General features: G+C 45.2%; 1 protein-coding gene across 1 annotated transcript in view; it reads left to right on the top strand.

Annotated features, from left to right (window-relative positions):
* The first annotated feature begins 15,882 nt into the window (after window positions 1–15,882).
* CCKAR (cholecystokinin A receptor) overlaps window positions 15,883–17,119 on the top strand; it is an 8,763-nt gene continuing 7,526 nt past the window's right edge. The window contains exons 1-2 of the mRNA XM_024745557.1: window positions 15,883–16,036; window positions 16,717–16,968. Coding sequence (XP_024601325.1) covers window positions 15,928–16,036; window positions 16,717–16,968 — 361 coding nt within the window. The 5' untranslated portion in view covers window positions 15,883–15,927. The remainder of the gene's footprint in view (window positions 16,037–16,716; window positions 16,969–17,119) is intronic.

Raw genomic sequence — 17,119 nt, 5'->3', positions numbered from 1 at the left:
GCTTGCTCCCTTCTGGTTTACCACTGCCCCTTCAAATCTTTCTTAAACAATGCAATCTGGCCTTTCTGGTTTCTTTAATTCTCCTCTCCACCTCTCACCCTGGCGGAACCAATCCAGAGCCCAAAAGCAGGCAAAGAATCCTTGCTCATTTCAGGCGCGTTGTATTGTGGAGTGTGTGTGTATGGGGGTGGGGAGTGCAAATAGTCATAATCTAACATCTTTCCTTTCCTGAAGATAAGGGACCCAAGGCTCAGAAAGGTTGAGTACTTTGGCCAAGGTCACACACTGAGCACATGATAAAATCACTTTCAATTCCAGCTCCAGCTGACAGCAAAGCCCGTGCTATTTCAACAAAACAGTGTAACACTCTTGTATGCCAGTATATTTGCAGGGACTCCCGTGGGCTTTTACTCCAGGATTCAGTTGCATCTGGAAGAGTAGTGGAGAGGATCATATCAAGACCCTATTAACATAAGGAATAGAAAATCCTCCTGGGAAAACTCTTGTCCCAGGGTAGAGTCAAGTATGCAGATGTGATCCAAGCTCAGCAGGGTTAGTGTGGAGGGAGGATTTGAACACAACATGAGATCCCATGGTCACTTCCATTGTCTGCCCTCTGACGCAGCACCCAAGGACTCACCCCTGAGTCCCGGGAAGATGAAATTATAACAAACAAGCTGTTTTTCAGTATATTAATAAAGATGAAAATACCTAGTGTTAACATATCCAGTTTTAATAAAGCGAAGAAGAAAGACATCCAGGGCACAGACACAGTGTGGAAAATGTTAATTATAAATAAAGCCCCTCAGTGGATCTGGAAAGCTCAAAATATGAGAGACTCAATGCAGCCGGAAGTGAGAGCAGGCTGAGATGGGCCGAAAAGTCAGTTCCTGCAAGAGAGGCAAATTGCCAATAAGACAGGAGCAGGAAGCGGCCAAGGGGATAGCAAGGTAAATATCTGAGGCAGGAGCTGCAACACCAAAGTTAAGCTCTAGGATATTCAGTGCCTTACAGAGCATGCTCTCTATGGTCTGTACAACGTTCTGGAAAGACAAAATGCTAGTGATAGAGAATAGACGAGTGGTTGCCAGGGGTTGGGGAGGGTGTGACTATAAAGGGTGATACAAGGGAGTTTTTTTTAGTGGCAATCGAACAGTTCTGTCACTTGATTGTGGCTGCGAGTATGTGAATCTATACGTGTCCTAAAATTCATAGAGCTCTATATACGCACTCCCCCCAAAGTCTACTGTACTGTATGATCATTTAAGACATTAAAAAATGGTGTTAATACATCTAAAAATGAAATGCTCTGTATGGCTTATGGAGACCTGGGTACCACTTTTTAGCAGGTATGACATCCATTCATCCACCCATCAATTCATCCGTCTGTTATCTATGCATTCATGCTAGGCAGGGATTAAGGATGCACAGACAGAAGGTAGAGTTCCTGCTCACAAGGAACTCATTTAGTGAAGGAAACCAAGACATATATACCCGACTTGAAGGTGGTTTGATAGAGGTAAGGTAGGTGCATGATGGGATGGAGGTGCCTAGAAGGGGACTCCAAGTCAGACTGGGAAAGTCAGAGATGGCTTCACCTCAGAGCCTCTGTTTCCTTATTTGGAAGTTTGGAGGGGCAGAGCTCTTCCTGTCTTCCCTATTCTAGAAGCTTACGGGGGAATCAAGTTCAGGAGGCGGTCTGTGACCTGTAGAGCAAAGTTATACAAAAAGTCTCAGGGTGATTCTGATTCAGAAGGAGCTGTTTGATCTTTAGGAACAAATGGGTGGTTTGAAGAACAATGGTGTTGTAGGTAATGTTATAGCAGGGATAAGACAGGATGTCTGTGCATCTTTCCAAGCTGTTATGAAAAATGTTTTTATAAATTTGCTTGAAACATTTTTTTCAATGTTTACTTCTCTTCAGGCTTTCCCTTGCTGTGCTAACAATTTGATTTCTTCAACATTGGCTGGAAGTGAAAATAAAACAGAGCTATAATAGAAGTTATAAACTAAAGTCAGATGTGATGTTTTTTCTACCATTCATCCTAAAAGATCTTTCAAACTTTCATTTTTGTTTTCCTGTAGGTCTGAAACCACTGGGTAAAAGTTGAAGGTAGGCATTATTTTAGCTCAAACATGGGGGAATCTTTTAAAGATTAGCAATGAATAATAATAATAACATTAATTACCTTTGAGCACTTATTCTGTGCCAGGTACTGAGTCAAGCATTTTATAGTCATTATCTCATTTAATCCTAACAACAACCCTAAAGGTAAATGCTACTTCTATTTCACAGTTGAGGACTCTCAGGCTCATAGGAGTAAGTATTTATTCAAGTCATCCAGAAATCAGTGTTAGTGCCGGGATTTTAATCCAGGTGTGTAAATTACAAGCACAATAAATAGATGGAGAGAAAATATTTGTAACATTAGTTAATAAATGTTTAGTATCAGAATATGAGAGAGAGCTCATAAATCAATGGCAAGACGAAAATGCATAGAAAAATGAGCAGGTAATTCACAAAAGAAAAAATACAAACGATCAGTAGAATACAAAAAGATGCTCAACATCACTAGTAATCAAAAATGCAAAATAAAACAAAATACCTTTCTTCCCCTATCGGATTAGGGAAAACTGGACTGATTGGTAAAAGTAATGGTTGAATGTGGATAAATAATGGATTGTGTACATTGTTGGAGGGGGTACAAATTGACAGCATCATTTTCCAGGGAAATTTGGTGGTTTTGTTTATATTTTAAAAATGCAGGGCTTCCCTGGTGGCGCAGTGGTTGAGAGTCCGCCTGCCGAAGCAGGGGACATGGGTCTGTGCCCCGGTCCGGGAAGACCCCACATACCCTGGTGGCGCTGGGCCCGTGAGCCATGGCCGCTGAGCCTGCGTGTCCGGAGCCTGTGCTCCGCAACGGGAGAGGCCACAACAGTGAGAGGCCTGCATACCGCAAAAAAACAAAAGCAAAATGCACATATTCTATGACCCAGCAATCCCAGACTTTTGGTGTTCTTCAAGACAAATACCTGCTCACATGCTTGAGAAGTACATATAAAAGTGTTCACCATGGCTTTGTCTGCAAGAGCAAAAATCTAGAAACAATCTAAAGTCACTTAATAAGAAAATGGTGATAGTGTAATGTGTCCACACTGTGGAGTACTATGCAGTCGCTTAAAGGATACAGCAGATCTATATAGGCTGAAAAACTCTGATGATTCTTAAGTAAACAAAAGCAAGTTGTAGGAAAAAAAGATGCAATATAATATCATTTTTGTAAACTCCCCAGTAACATGCAACCATACCAAGTAATTTCCATGGGTACATAGATAGGTATTTAATGTATAGAAAATGGATATAAAGTGAACCGATAAGAATGGTTACTTCTAAGAAGGGTCCTGGAATTAACTGGTCAGAAGGAATTTAGATATTACCTCTAATGTTTGGATTTTCACTAAAGAACGTGTACTTCAGTATTAGGGTTTGTTTTTTTTTTTGGCTGTGTTGGGTCTTCTTTGCTGTGTGCAGGCTTTCCCTAGTTGCGGCAAGCGGGGGCTACTCTTCACTGCGGTGCGTGGGCTTCTCATTGCGGTGGCTTCTCTTGTTGCAGAGCAAGGGCTCTAGGTGTGCAGGCTTCAGTAGCTGAGGCACGTGGCCTCAGTAGTTGTGGCGCATGGGATTAGTTGCTCTGCAGCATGTGGGATCTTCCTGGACCAGGGCTCGAACCCGTGTCCCTTGCATTGGCAGGTGGATTCTTAACCAGTGCGCCACGAGGAAAGTCCCCAGTATTAGTTCTTAATTAACAATTATTACTTTTAAAAAAGAGAAAGAAACCAGGTGTGTCTTATTCCAAAACCTAAGGTTATTGTCACACTGGCTATTAACCTATGGTTTATGAATAGATTTTGGCAGGTTCATGCACTTGCTGAAACTGTGCATGGTAGTGTATGTTTTGAGGAGTGCACATTTTTCCTTAGGTGGAAACTCATAATGTCGGATTCCTAAGGAGGATTTATGACCCAAAGAAAGTCATGAACAGCTCTAGTGGAACATGTTTCTTTTCTGTTGTGGTCTTATGGAAAGTTACTCAGCCTCTCCAGAAAATGGGGGTCATAGTAGTTCCTCCCTCAGGGGTTATATGAGGATTATAAGAGTCAATGTTTATAAAGCTCATGAAACAGAAGTCAATCAATGTTAGGTATTATTATTACTTTCATTGTTGCTGCTATATTATTAATGGCTTCGAAAAAGCCCTTCATTCAAGAGACTTGAGTTCTCTAAACAGTTATATCACAAGTAAAATAAGGAAGACGATGCCATCCAGTCTGGAAAATCTCACAGTGTCAGACTCTAAAATTTTCTTCTGTCTACAAGAATGATAAAATGACATTCAATGATATCAATCCTCCCATCTGTTCATGCATTTACCCAGCAAGCATTTAGTGAATGCTTACAATGCACTAGATATCGCAGGAACAGCTGGAGATATAATTGCAGCAAAAGTGGCTGAGGGGGCCCTGACCTCAAGGAGCCCAGACCCCATGCCCCCTCCACTTCGTGGAGCTGGAAGGAAGGTGACTTGTAAGCTCTGAGCCTGGGTGCTTAGGTGCCGTAAGTACTCTGTGACCTGTTAGTACCTTTCTAAGACAACCGAATTTCAAATCCAAGCTTTTATTATTGACAGGCAGAGAAATCATATTTTTTAATCCTTAAATCTGACATTTCTCCTTTAAAGTATTGGGCCATGAAGGGGGCTGAGATCAAGAGTTCTGTTCTGACCCTACTTTGGGCAGTAATGAAGCCAGATCAGCATTATGGTGCTTAAACATTTCAAGCCACTTGTGCTTCCAACTGCTTTCATTTTTAGTCCAGTTAATGGATTCAGTAGCTGTTACAGTCCCCAGATAGCAAGTGGACATGTGGGTGGATCAGATGCCAGCAGGCACACCTCTCTAAGAGGTCCCTATAAGAGCAGTGTTGATGGCTCCCCACACCTCTGAGCCATGTGAACCTGGAGTTTTTAGTGACCTAATGGTGTGCAGCAGCCTTGTCCTGGAGTAACTGGGACATCTTACTGAATGATGATAATAATAATGGAATAGAACATTTGGCTGGCAGAGTTGGGACACAGACTTTCCACCACCCAGGAGGCACATCCAGCTCTTCACAGCCACTGATATCTCTGGGGGCTGTGGTCTATTTTTTAAAAAAAAAAAAACAACCTTGGGATTGACCTTATTGTTTTTAATATTTATTTATTTATTTTGGCCGTGCTGGGTCTTAGTTGCGGCACACGGGATTTTCATTGAAGCATGAGCGCTTCTTAGGTGCAGTATGCAGACTCTTAGTTGTGGCGTGCATGCGCGATCTAGTTCCCTGACCAGGGATCAAACCTCGGTCCCCTGCATTGGGAGTGTGGAGTCTTACCCACTGGACCACCAGGGAAGTCCCTGGGGGCTGTGGTCTTTTAACTCAGTGTGGGGAAAGGCTTTTGGTTGAGGAGCAGAGCAGGAGAGCGGGAGATGGGGAGATGGAGGGTCAGGGCGGACTTTGGACAGGATTTGGGGACTGGGGCAGATGGAACACTTTTCACAGGAGGCTTTCTGAGGTTCTGGCCCATTTGGGTGCTCGGTCGCCACCTCTGCCCAGGGACTGGCCACTGTGGGAATATATGGAGACAGTGTCTTTTCCATAGCCTGTGGCTGCAAGGGTAGTACATGTCCATGGTGAGATCCAGGGTGGGAGATAAAATGATAGACATCAGGAGGGAATGGTAGCTAAGAGAATGGTGTGCAGGTGCCCTTGAGCCCTGCTTTGAGGACTCCCACACATAACTGGAGGATGCTCCGTGGTGGGGCAGCAGGTCTATTTCCTGGAACTCTGAGTCCCTCATTGGTAAAATAGGATAATTAAAGCCACCTCACAGGGTTGGGTGAGGAATAGAAATGGCAGAATAAAGCACCCAAAGGAGGGTTCATGCTCAGTAAATGGTGCTTGTATCACTCGCACATTTCTCTAGAGTTCAGACAGAACTTTCACACACATACCCCATCCGACGGGATCTTCATATGAGCCTGTGAGCTTCCTATTATAATCAGTACTTTATGAATGAGGATCTGGATATTCAGAGTCATGAAGGTCAAGGGTGGAACCCAACTGAGGCCAGATAATGAAGATGGCACAGTAAAGACACATGGAGGGGTCCTGGCATGTTCATCCCTGGATGTCCTGCCCTGAGTGGTCCTTGGAGACCCTAAGAAAGAGTGGGGAAAGTTCTAAGCTAATTCTGTCTTCCTGCTGACTCTCAGGTTACCAGATCCTCTGCCCCCACGTGTCTCGCCCAGTGTCTCTCATCACTGTGAAATTCTATTCTGAGAGTCATATCCTTGGGTCTTAAAGACTCACAGCCCATCCACAACAGTCCTGAGGACCAGACGGGGTGGGAGTCGGTCAGTTGTTGGTCTCTTTTGCCATAAGACTCTGAGAATTGTTAGGTGGTATTTATACTGTAGTCATGTCATGAAACAAGCGTAGATGTTGGCCCCAGTCCTACTTGGGGCTGAACACTGATGTTGCATTTCCAATCTCTTTGTGGCTTATCTTCCTCATCTGCCAAATGAAATTATAGTAATAGATAATTATTACTTCCTAGAGGTTTTACGAGGACTGGTCCTGGACACTTCGACTGAGGAGTTACTATAGTGATGTGCAAAACAGACACAGCCCTGGTCTTCGCAGAGCTTCAGGCTAATGGGGAGACAGATGATGACCACACAATCACACAAATGTAACATTCAAAGCTACAGTAAGTGCTATGTAAGTACACAGTAAGTGAAAGAAGAATCCTGCAGGCTGTATGAACATCCAACAGGAAAAGTCGTCCTAGTCTGGGTCCAGGGGAGAATTCCCTGTGAAGGTGGCATCAGTGGGTAGGGGTAAGTAAGGGTGAGATAACAGGCAGGCAGAAAAGCCCGGACAGGAGAACAATGTGGGCAAACACTGTGGGGAAGAGAGTGGACCAGGAGTGTGGCACAGGAGGGAGGAGAAAGTGTGTCGGCACACATAGAGTCGGGGAGTGGGTGGGGAATAGTGTAAGATGAAGCCAGCCACTGCACCACCAGGGAAGCCCCTGGTCTATGTTTTGAAACCACGGCTCAGGTTACTGCATGGAGAAGGGATAGGAGAAGTCATAGAGAAAGTAGGAACATCAGTTATGGGTCACGTGGACTGGGGTAGAGCAGTGGAGATGGAGAGATGAAATAATGGGACAGAAATTTATCTTCAACCTGAGAAAGAATAAGGCAATTTGATTAAGTCCCAATGGGTGGGATCAGTGGGAAAGGCTGTGGCAGTTAAAAGAAAAGGCAGAGGGCTTCCCTGGTGGCGCAATGGTTGAGAGTCCGCCTGCCGATGCAGGGGACGCGGGTTCGTGCCCCGGTCCGGGAAGATCCCACATGCCGCGGAGCGGCTGGGCCCGTGAGCCATGGCCGCTGAGCCTGCGCGTCCGGAGCCTGTGCTCTGCAACGGGAGAGGGCACAACAGTGAGAGGCCCGCGTACCGCACACACAAGAAAAGAAAAGGCGGAGCCATGAGGGCTGGAGAAGGCTGCTTGGAGATGGGATGAAGTTGGGCCCTGAAGAATGGTAAACCCTGATTAGGTGGGAAGGAGTCAGACATGCTGGCAAGCCCAGTCGGTGAGGTAACCGCTATCATGATGCGTCCTGAGTGCAACTGAGGAATCGTGTGAGACTAGATCAGAAATTAAATATGCAGACTCTAGTTCACACTGTTTCAGTTAGGATTAGGTTGCAAGTGGCAGAAAACCCAAAATAACACTGGCTTAATAAAATAAATTTATTTTTCTTTCTCACATAAATGAAGTTGGGAGGTAAGCTGTCCAGGTCTGGCTAGTATGTAAATTTTAAGACCATCAGGAATCTAGGTTTCTATTAGTATCCAGGTTTCTGCTACATTCAATTCTTGGCACCCACCTCGGGGTACAAGGTGGCTGCTCCAGCTCCAGTGCTCACATCTTCATTCTAGTCAGAGGAAGGATGAAAAGGAAAGAAAATGGTATGCTCCTTCTCTGTAAAGATACTTCTCAGGAGCTGTATATTCATTTCTGCTTACTTCTCATTGGCCAGACCTTGGCATACAGCCACATCTAGCTGCAAAGGAGAATGGAAATACATAACATTAATTCTAGCCAGCCACGCACCCAATTAAAAATCGGGGCTTCAATTACTATATAAGAAGGGGGGGAGGGAAGCAGTCTGTGCTACACACAGCAGTTTATGACAGTAAATTGTAAATTAAATATCGCTGTCATCTCTTTAGGTAGGATTCCTGTCAAGTGATGAGAAAAACATTTTAGGATGACAAATAATACCCCGTCTGGAATGTTCTTTTCCCAGATAGTCATGAGACTCATTCCCTCAATTTATTTTGATCTCTGCTCAAATGTCACCTCCTCAGGAAAGCCTTCTCTGGTCACCCATCACTCTCCATCCCCTAATCTGGCTTTGTTTCCCTGCATAACACGTATCACTATCCGATATTATGTGCTCTATTTACGTCTATGTTTATTGTGTGTCCCTCACGAGGATGGGAGCTCAGTAAGGAGAGGGACTTTGTTTTATTCACTGCTGTGAACAGTACCTACATCAGTTCCTGCCAAGTACTAGGTGTTCAGTAAATATTTGGTGATTGAGCAAAGAAATGGACAAAGCACATAAACAATTCATAAAAAATGCTCTGGCTTATCCTGGGTTTACGTAAGTGACAGAAGAAATACAACTAGTAAACAAACCCATGGAAAATATGGAGCATCTTTGGTAATAAAAGACATGCAAATTATAGTACTCAGCCATAAAAAAAAGATTGAAATTTTGCCATTTACAACAACATGGATGGACCTGGAGGGCATTATGCTAAGGGAAATAAGTCAGACAAAGACAAACATTGTAGGTTTTCACTTACATGTGGAATCTGAAAAAATAAAACAAGCAAATGAATATAACAAAACAGAAACAGACTCACAGATACAGAGAACAAACTAGTGGTTACCAGAGGGGAAAAGGATAGGGGGAGGAGCAAGATAGGGGTAGGGGATTAAGAGGTACAAACTGCTAGGTAGAAAATAAATAAGATACAAGGATGTAATGTACAACACGGGGCATATAACCAACATTTTAAAATAAGTGTAAAGGGATTATAATCTATAAAAATATTGCCTCACTATGTAATACATCTGAAATGAATGTAGTATTGTAAATCAACTATACTTCAATTAAAAGAAAAAGTGTAAATTAAAGCAACCACGAGGTGCTTTTTTTCAATGATTAAATTAGCAAACTGAAAATGTGAACTCATAATATCAAATGCTGATAAATGGATAATAAACCAGGACTAATAAACAGCTGCCTTATAAACAAGTCTGATCCTTTAGAAAGCTATTTGCCCAGGCCTCAGGCCACCAGCGCCAGGCGTCGTTCATTGGCAGCTCTAACAAGTGGCAGTAACAGTGCATTCACCGTGAGCTCTGCCCTTGGAGTGGTACTGATGGCAGCCCCGAGGTTGCCAACGTACATCAAATGCCTCAAAATATATATATGCACAAGTGTTCACTACAGTGTCACTTATAAAAGCAGAAGGCTACAAATAATAACTAAGTACCCAACTGTATGGAAATACTTTAGTCATTTGGAGTACGTGTTCTGAATGAAATAATAGCCATCCCTAAAAATAATACCATAGAGAAGTACCAAAACAGGATGATGAAAAAATACTAAATGAAAATAATGAATATACAAAATAGTATATGTGTAAAGCACTTTTCAAACTCTCTGGGTGATGGAGTTGTAATTTTTTTTTACTTTCTTGTCTAAATTAAAAAAAATAAAATAAAATTTCCAGAACCCTACAAAAACCATATTTCTCATTTTGAGAGAAAATTCTATCTTAAAAATACATTTTCAAAAAGTGGTAAGTAGGATGAATACTGTATATAAAGTAGGAGTTCAAATTTGCTTTTTATGAACTGTGATTAGAGGTAAAGGCTGGAAGGAGAGCTACCAAGTCTTTAACAAACGTTTATCTTTGGTAGTGTATATATGTCCATGCCACTCTCTCAGATAGCTAGTGGGAAGCAGCCGCATAGCACAGGGAGATCAGCTCAGTGCTTTGTGACCACCTAGAGCGGTGGGATAGGGAGGGTGGACGGGAGGGATACGCAAGAGGGAAGAGATATGGGGACATATGTATACGTATAACTGATTCACTTTGTTATAAAGCAGAAACTAACACACCATTGTAAAGCAATTATACTCCAATAAAGATGTTTAAAAACAAACAAACAAACAAACAAACGTCTATCTTGAGGCAGTGGTATTAAGGATGATTTTAATGTTCCTATCAACATGAAACATGGTATATTATTATTATTATTACTATTACTATTGCTATCATTATTGTTATTTACTGAGCCCTTATGACATGTCAACCACTCTGCTGTGTGCTTTACACACACTGTGACATGTAATATCCCAGCAGCTCTCTGAGGTAGGTGTTACCTCTGTTAACCCATTTTACAGGTGAGGAAATGGAGACCGAGGCAAAGCTACCTGCCCAAACTCAGCCATGACTTGTTAAGTGACAGCCTTATCAGACACAGACATGATGTCTGCCCTCCTCTGTAGCAAGGAGGGGTTTTTCACTTGTCAGAAAGGATCCAATATGATTTCTCAAGAAGGGCAGCCAGTAGGAGAAGGACTTCAGAGCGGGTTGCACACAAGCCTCTGAGGGCAGCAGGGCTCAGTGCACCTACCCTCCTGAGGAACCCATACGTGGCCAGTGCAGGGTGAGGAGGGAGGGGAGTCCCAGTCAGGCTCTTCCAGAAATTTGAGATGGTTACAGGGAGGAAAAGAGAAAAACCCTAGTAGGCAGCAGTCTGGGTGAGTTTAGAAAGAGAATGAGGAATAAGGAACTTAGAGAGTGACATTTTGAGCAGCAGAGAGGGGGAAAATTGCAGAGGGGAGGCAAGATCATTTGAAGAAATGTCAGGCTGCCCTAAGAATTGAGAATCCTGCAACATACCATTACCTGTTAACTACCTCTGGCTTCTGGACTGTGATTCTCTGAGGATAAATCATGTGGGGCTCTGAAATGTATTTGTATAATATTTTTACTTATCTATTTTTCTTTATTTAAAAAATGTGCATAGAATGAATTATGAGCATATGATTCAATGAGGAAAAAAATCCAAATAAATCTTTTATGTGTTTTAGAACAATTGTTTCTTAAGATGGAGAATGGTTTGGGGAACAGCTACCAATTTCTTTATCCAGGGGGTCCATCAGGATTGCTCATGTTCTGTCTTCCTAGTGGGGAGCGTTTGCCAGATGTCCTCAGTACCCACAGGGCTTTGGGGACTGCAGGAGACACCCAAACTCTGTGGCTCGGAGAGAGGGGAGGCACTTAAACCATTTCAACTCAGTTTAGTAAATTTTTATCAATTCTCCTGGGCCTCTGCTCAGTCAGAAGGTAGGGCTTCAAGGCGAGAAGGCTACTTTTTTTTGTTTTGTTTTGTACTTTTTGCGGTACGCGGGCTTCTCACGGTTGCGGCCTCTCCCGTTGTGGAGTACAGGCTCCGGACGTGCAGGCTCAGCGGCCATGGTTCACGGGCCCAGCCACTCCGCGGCATGTGGGATCTTCCCGGACCGGGGCACGAACCCGCGTCCCCTGCATCGGCAGGCGGACTCTCAACCACTGCGCCACCAGGGAAGCCCGAGAAGCCTACTTTTATTTTGCCCCATCTGTTTATCGCCTGCCTCTCACAGTGCACGGAGAATTTCCCAAGGGCAGGATTCCATCCACCTGGTTCATGGCTTATCCCCAGCACCTGGCACCTTGCCTGGCGCTTAGAAGGTATTCGATAAATGCGTGCTGAGGAACGAAGTAACGGCTAATGCCCTGAAAAATGCATCAGCTCTCCCCTTGATAGCCCTAATGTCTCTTGTTGGAATTCTCTCTTTTTAAATTTAACTCTGTGGTAACACTGGCTCCGAAAGTCAGACTGAAAACTCCAGAGCTGGCCAGGAAAAGAACCGATGTAATAGAGATATAGAAGGGTAGAATAAGCAATGCAATATTGGCTCTCCTGATTTTTTACTCCTTATTTATTCCCATTCCCCAAGCACATACTGTATGCCAGGCACTGTGCTGATGTACTGGAGACACAAACCCTTATCCTGACCATGATAACGGGGATAAACAGAGCATTCCCAGGATTACTCTTATCCACTGATAATAACAATTAGAGTCCAGCCCTGTGTTCTAGGCATTTTTCGAGGTGCTTTCCATGTGTTGCTTTGTTTAGAGGTAGTGCTATATTATGCCTGTTTTACAGATGAAAAGCTGAGACTTGGAAAAGTCAGGTAATTTGTTCATGTTCACAACTGGGGTGAAGTTCAGGCTTAGGTTCCCGCCATCTGACACCTGTTCTCACACACTTACCAGCTTCCAGGGAGCTTCCTGAGAGGTAATCCTGTGATCACTGGCCTCCAAGTCACCAGGAATGCTGGATAAAAGTGCAGATTCCCAGGCTTGGGACTGAAGGATCAGGATCCTTGGGAAGGGAGCCTGGGAATCCCCAATTTTTAACCACTAAGCCGAGTGATCAGATTTGCACTAAAGTTCGTAAAGCACAGCACTCAAACGTGCCACAGTTACTCCTTGTGAGTTTATAAAACTTCGAGGACCCACTGTCCTGCACTCCACCTTTTCTTCCTGCCAATGGATGAACAGAACAGAATAGAAAGGCAGGAAAGAAGGAAGAAAGGATAAAAGGAAAAAAGGAAGGAAGGAAGGAAGGGAGGGAGGAAGGAAGGAAGGGAGGGAGGAAGGGAGGACAGAAGGGAGGGAGGAAGGAAGGAAAGAAGGGAGGGAAGGAGGAAGGAAGGAAGGGAGGGAGGAAGGAAGGAAGGGAGGGAGGAAGGGAGGACAGGAGGAGAAATGCTCGGAAGTGGGCTCCATTTGGAAGGAGGAAGGAAGGGAGGGAGGAAGGAAAGAAGGGAGGGTCAGGGAGCTTCCTGAGAGGTAATCCTGTGATCACTGGCCTCCAAGTCACCAGGAATGCTGGATAAAAGTGCAGATTCCCAGGCTTGGGACTGAAGGATCAGGATCCTTGGGAAGGGAGCCTGGGAATCCCCAATTTTTAACCACTAAGCCGAGTGATCAGATTTGCACTAAAGTTCGTAAAGCACAGCACTCAAACGTGCCACAGTTACTCCTTGTGAGTTTATAAAACTTCGAGGACCCACTGTCCTGCACTCCACCTTTTCTTCCTGCCAATGGATGAACAGAACAGAATAGAAAGGCAGGAAAGAAGGAAGAAAGGATAAAAGGAAAAAAGGAAGGAAGGAAGGAAGGGAGGGAGGAAGGAAGGAAGGGAGGGAGGAAGGGAGGACAGAAGGGAGGGAGGAAGGAAGGAAAGAAGGGAGGGAAGGAGGAAGGAAGGGAGGGAGGAAGGAAAGAAGGGAGGGAGGGAGGGAGGAAGGAAAGGAGGAGAAATGCTCCAAATTGGGCTCCATTTCAGTTCAGAGCAGGTGGACACCAGCCCTCTGCCCCTCTGCTCTTGGACCCTGAGCAGCAGGTTCCCTACAGTGGCTGGAGCGCAGCCGAAGGGCCTGAGGAACGTCCTTAGGGAGCACCCTCTATGGACGGTGATATCAGCCCACTTAAAGCAGCTGAAGCAGCCAGCTGCTGGGAACAGCAGTGCAGTGAAATTTAGCTATAGCCAGTGCTCAGAATCTGAATGTTTATCCCTTTCCAAATCAGGACAGTATTGCACAGGGTCCCCTCCTAGTGGGCAGGGTCCGTATCAGTCTGCAGAATGAGAAGATTCAGCCAACAGGAACCGAGGCAGGAATGACAGGCAGAGACACGGGTTCTGGCTCCAAACGGGCTACAGGACACTAGGACGGTGAAGAAAGCTCTATGCTGCAGGGAGAGGAGTGAGGATGGGGCTGCCGGCCAGTGAGGGGGTATCCACAGCTGGTTCTCGCCAGCAAATCACATGGCCACTCTGAGTCAATTTCCTTGTGTGTAAAAGGAAAATAATAATAATAGTTATTATTCTCTGTGATTTATGGAACACTTTTTCTGTGTCAGGCACTGTCCTGAGGCAATCAATCTTCATAACAAATATCTATGAGGTCATTTTGGTCCCCATTTGACAGAAGAAGGAAATGAGCCTTAGGTTAAGAAACCTGCCCAGTATTTCCCGGCAGGTAACCAGTGAAGCCAGGATGTGATCCTCGGTCTGTCTGATGCTAAAGCTTGTCTTCTTAATAATTACTGTTAGCTTCTCCAACATTCCTCGAATTTCTAGTTCTTATGACTAAGTGTCTCAACGTGAGCTGTTCATGGTTTCAGAGAACAGAGGTACCACTCTCTTCCCAGCTCCACTGAGCCTGGATGGTGAAAATGTCCATCAGCTCATCTGTGTCCGGCAGGGATTCAGCAAATATATAACACGTAGCTCTGTCAACTGAGAGAGCTGTCAAAACACAAGGGGTCCCAGAGGCGTCTAGACCAGGTCTCAGCTGGGCCAAGCAACATGTGAGAAACACAGGGCCCTCTGCTGTCACCTGCTGTCCCAAAGGTCTCAACTGAGGAGAGCACGTGTACAATAGGGCTGGAGGAGTTTTCCGGCACCACAAAGCCTCACAGAAAACCTAGAGCTCCCGGCCAGGTCCCCCTCTCTATCCTAACCTCCCACCTCATTCCTACTTCTAACTGAACTCAAACAGGTCAAGTTCATTCCCACCTCAGGGCCTTTGCTCCTGCTGTGACCTCTGCCAAGCAGACTGTTCCTGCTGCCTAGAAGCAGCTTCCTCCAGATCGGCACAAGCTTTCCTTCTCCTTGCCATCTAGCTTTCTGATCACAGACCCCTCCTGCGGGAGGCCCTTCCTGACCACCCTGCCTAAATTAGCACCCCCCCGCATCCATCCCTCTCCATTACACCTTCCTGCTTGACTTCCTCTGTGGTGCTTAACACATCTGAAATAATCTTATTCATTATCTGCTTCTGTGTTTAGAAAAGTACCTGGCAAACGGCTGACTCTCAATGAACACGTGCTGAACGAAGGGATGAGTGAATAAAGGAACGAATGGAAAATCTTACTCAAGTGTTTCTGTAATAAGAATCCAGGCACCTATAGTCAAAGTACCCCCCTTCTTTCAGTTTCCAAGGGCAGAGAAATAACCCTGTGGTTGGTAAGAACTTAACAACCGGTAGTTATATCCACACACACTGCTGGGCGTGAGTCCAAAGCTAAAAAGGCACTAACTGCTTTTATATAAGGAGGTAGAAACACAGTCCCTCCGTGTCCTTTAGTCCTGATGCTCTGCATTATGGTATCTGTTACTGTGCTAATTGTTTCTGTCTCACACGGCCAGTTTGGGCTTTATTCTGCCTATGTCTGGGACAGTGACAGGTTCCTATACAGAGAAGAGAGGTAATGTGTCCATGTGTGTGTGTGTCCACACCTGTGGGCATGTGTGTGGAAAAGCAGCGACACTCCAGGAAGGGTTAAGCTACAATCAGGCTGTCTGTGCTCAGGGCCCCATGGCTGGTCCAGGAATGGGGTGGGCCTGGAAGGTGGAGCAGGCTTGCCTTGCACCAGCTGCTCTTTCCAAGACAGGAGTGCACACGCTTGCCCAGCTGGCCTGAGTGTGTGGAACTCCAGTCGCCTTTAAGAATGGCTTCAGAAGCCCACACCTGGCAATCACTCCCCCAACCCCCTTGCCCCTCCACGGCAGGTTCCATTTGGGAAACTCTCCAGTCGGTCATTAGAGGAATGAGCCAAGAGTGAGCAGTTCAACAGCTCGCCAGCGCTTGGTGAAAAGCAGCAAAGCAAGGATGGATGTGGACAGCCTTCTCTTGAATGGAAGCAACACGACGCCTCCCTGCAAACTGGGGATCGAAAACGAGACGCTTTTCTGCTTGGATCAGCCCCATGCTTCCAAAGGTAGGTGTCAGAGGCTGATACTTTCATTCAGAAAACTATTAAGTTGGGGGAAGAAATCAGCAAAGGCAAGGCTGACTGCAAAAAATATAACAAAGTCCTCGTGAGACAAGGCTGGGTAAAGTCATCTGTTCAGAAGTTTGGATAAGAGATCAAAGAGCACAATTGAGTCCAATGTTCTTCTTGTTCCCCAGGGGAGAGTTGGGATTAATGTACAGGACTCGGGGGCACAAAAGCAGTGGGAGGAGGACCTGAAGTGGAGCCAGAAGCGAGGACAAGTGTAAAAGCTTGAACTTACAAGCATCACAGAAAAGGTGCTGTCACAATCTAACTGTCGCCTTTTCTTGGGGGAAATCAGTGTGAAGAAGTGATTATAGCGAAATAATGCTTAGCAGCTAGGAAAGAAAGCAATCACTATTCACTAGAGAAGCTTTGTTCTTAAGAAGAAGTGGTTCCCTGAGTGAGTGATCCTTTAACAGACCAACCTTTTAGAAGCAACTGAATCACTCTGTGCTCTCCTCACTTTGTTTCTGCAAAATATTGTTAAGTACAGGGAGAGCTGGGTTCAATGTTGTCCGCCCCTGAAAAAAAAAATCGGCAGGAAATAAGTGCTTGCTGCACATGCTAGGTTTTAACATTCTGCTCTCATAACCTCCATCCCTCGTCCGCGTTCCTCCTCTCAGAGTGGCAGCCAGCCGTGCAGATTCTCTTGTACTCCTTGATATTCCTGCTCAGTGTGCTGGGAAACACGCTGGTCATCACGGTGCTGATTCGGAACAAGAGGATGAGAACGGTCACCAACATCTTCCTGCTCTCCCTGGCTGTCAGTGACCTTATGCTCTGCCTCTTCTGCATGCCGTTCAACCTCATCCCCAACCTGCTCAAGGATTTCATCTTTGGGAGCGCTGTCTGCAAGACCACCACCTACTTCATGGGTGAGTTGCTGCTGGTGCCTATTTCTGGAGCTCGCCCCAGACCCTGTTCAGCCCCAGACCTTCCCCAACCCTTAACAGCTAAAACAAAACATCTGTCTGTGTGGGGCTAGGTGTAAGGACAGAGGAGCTGGCTTTATGGGGGCAGGGGGGG

This window comes from Neophocaena asiaeorientalis, unplaced genomic scaffold (assembly GCF_003031525.2).
Source record: "Neophocaena asiaeorientalis asiaeorientalis breed wild unplaced genomic scaffold, Neophocaena_asiaeorientalis_V1.1 scaffold397, whole genome shotgun sequence".
Lineage (NCBI taxonomy): Eukaryota > Metazoa > Chordata > Mammalia > Artiodactyla > Phocoenidae > Neophocaena > Neophocaena asiaeorientalis.
This window is presented reverse-complemented; position numbering and strand designations above follow the sequence as displayed.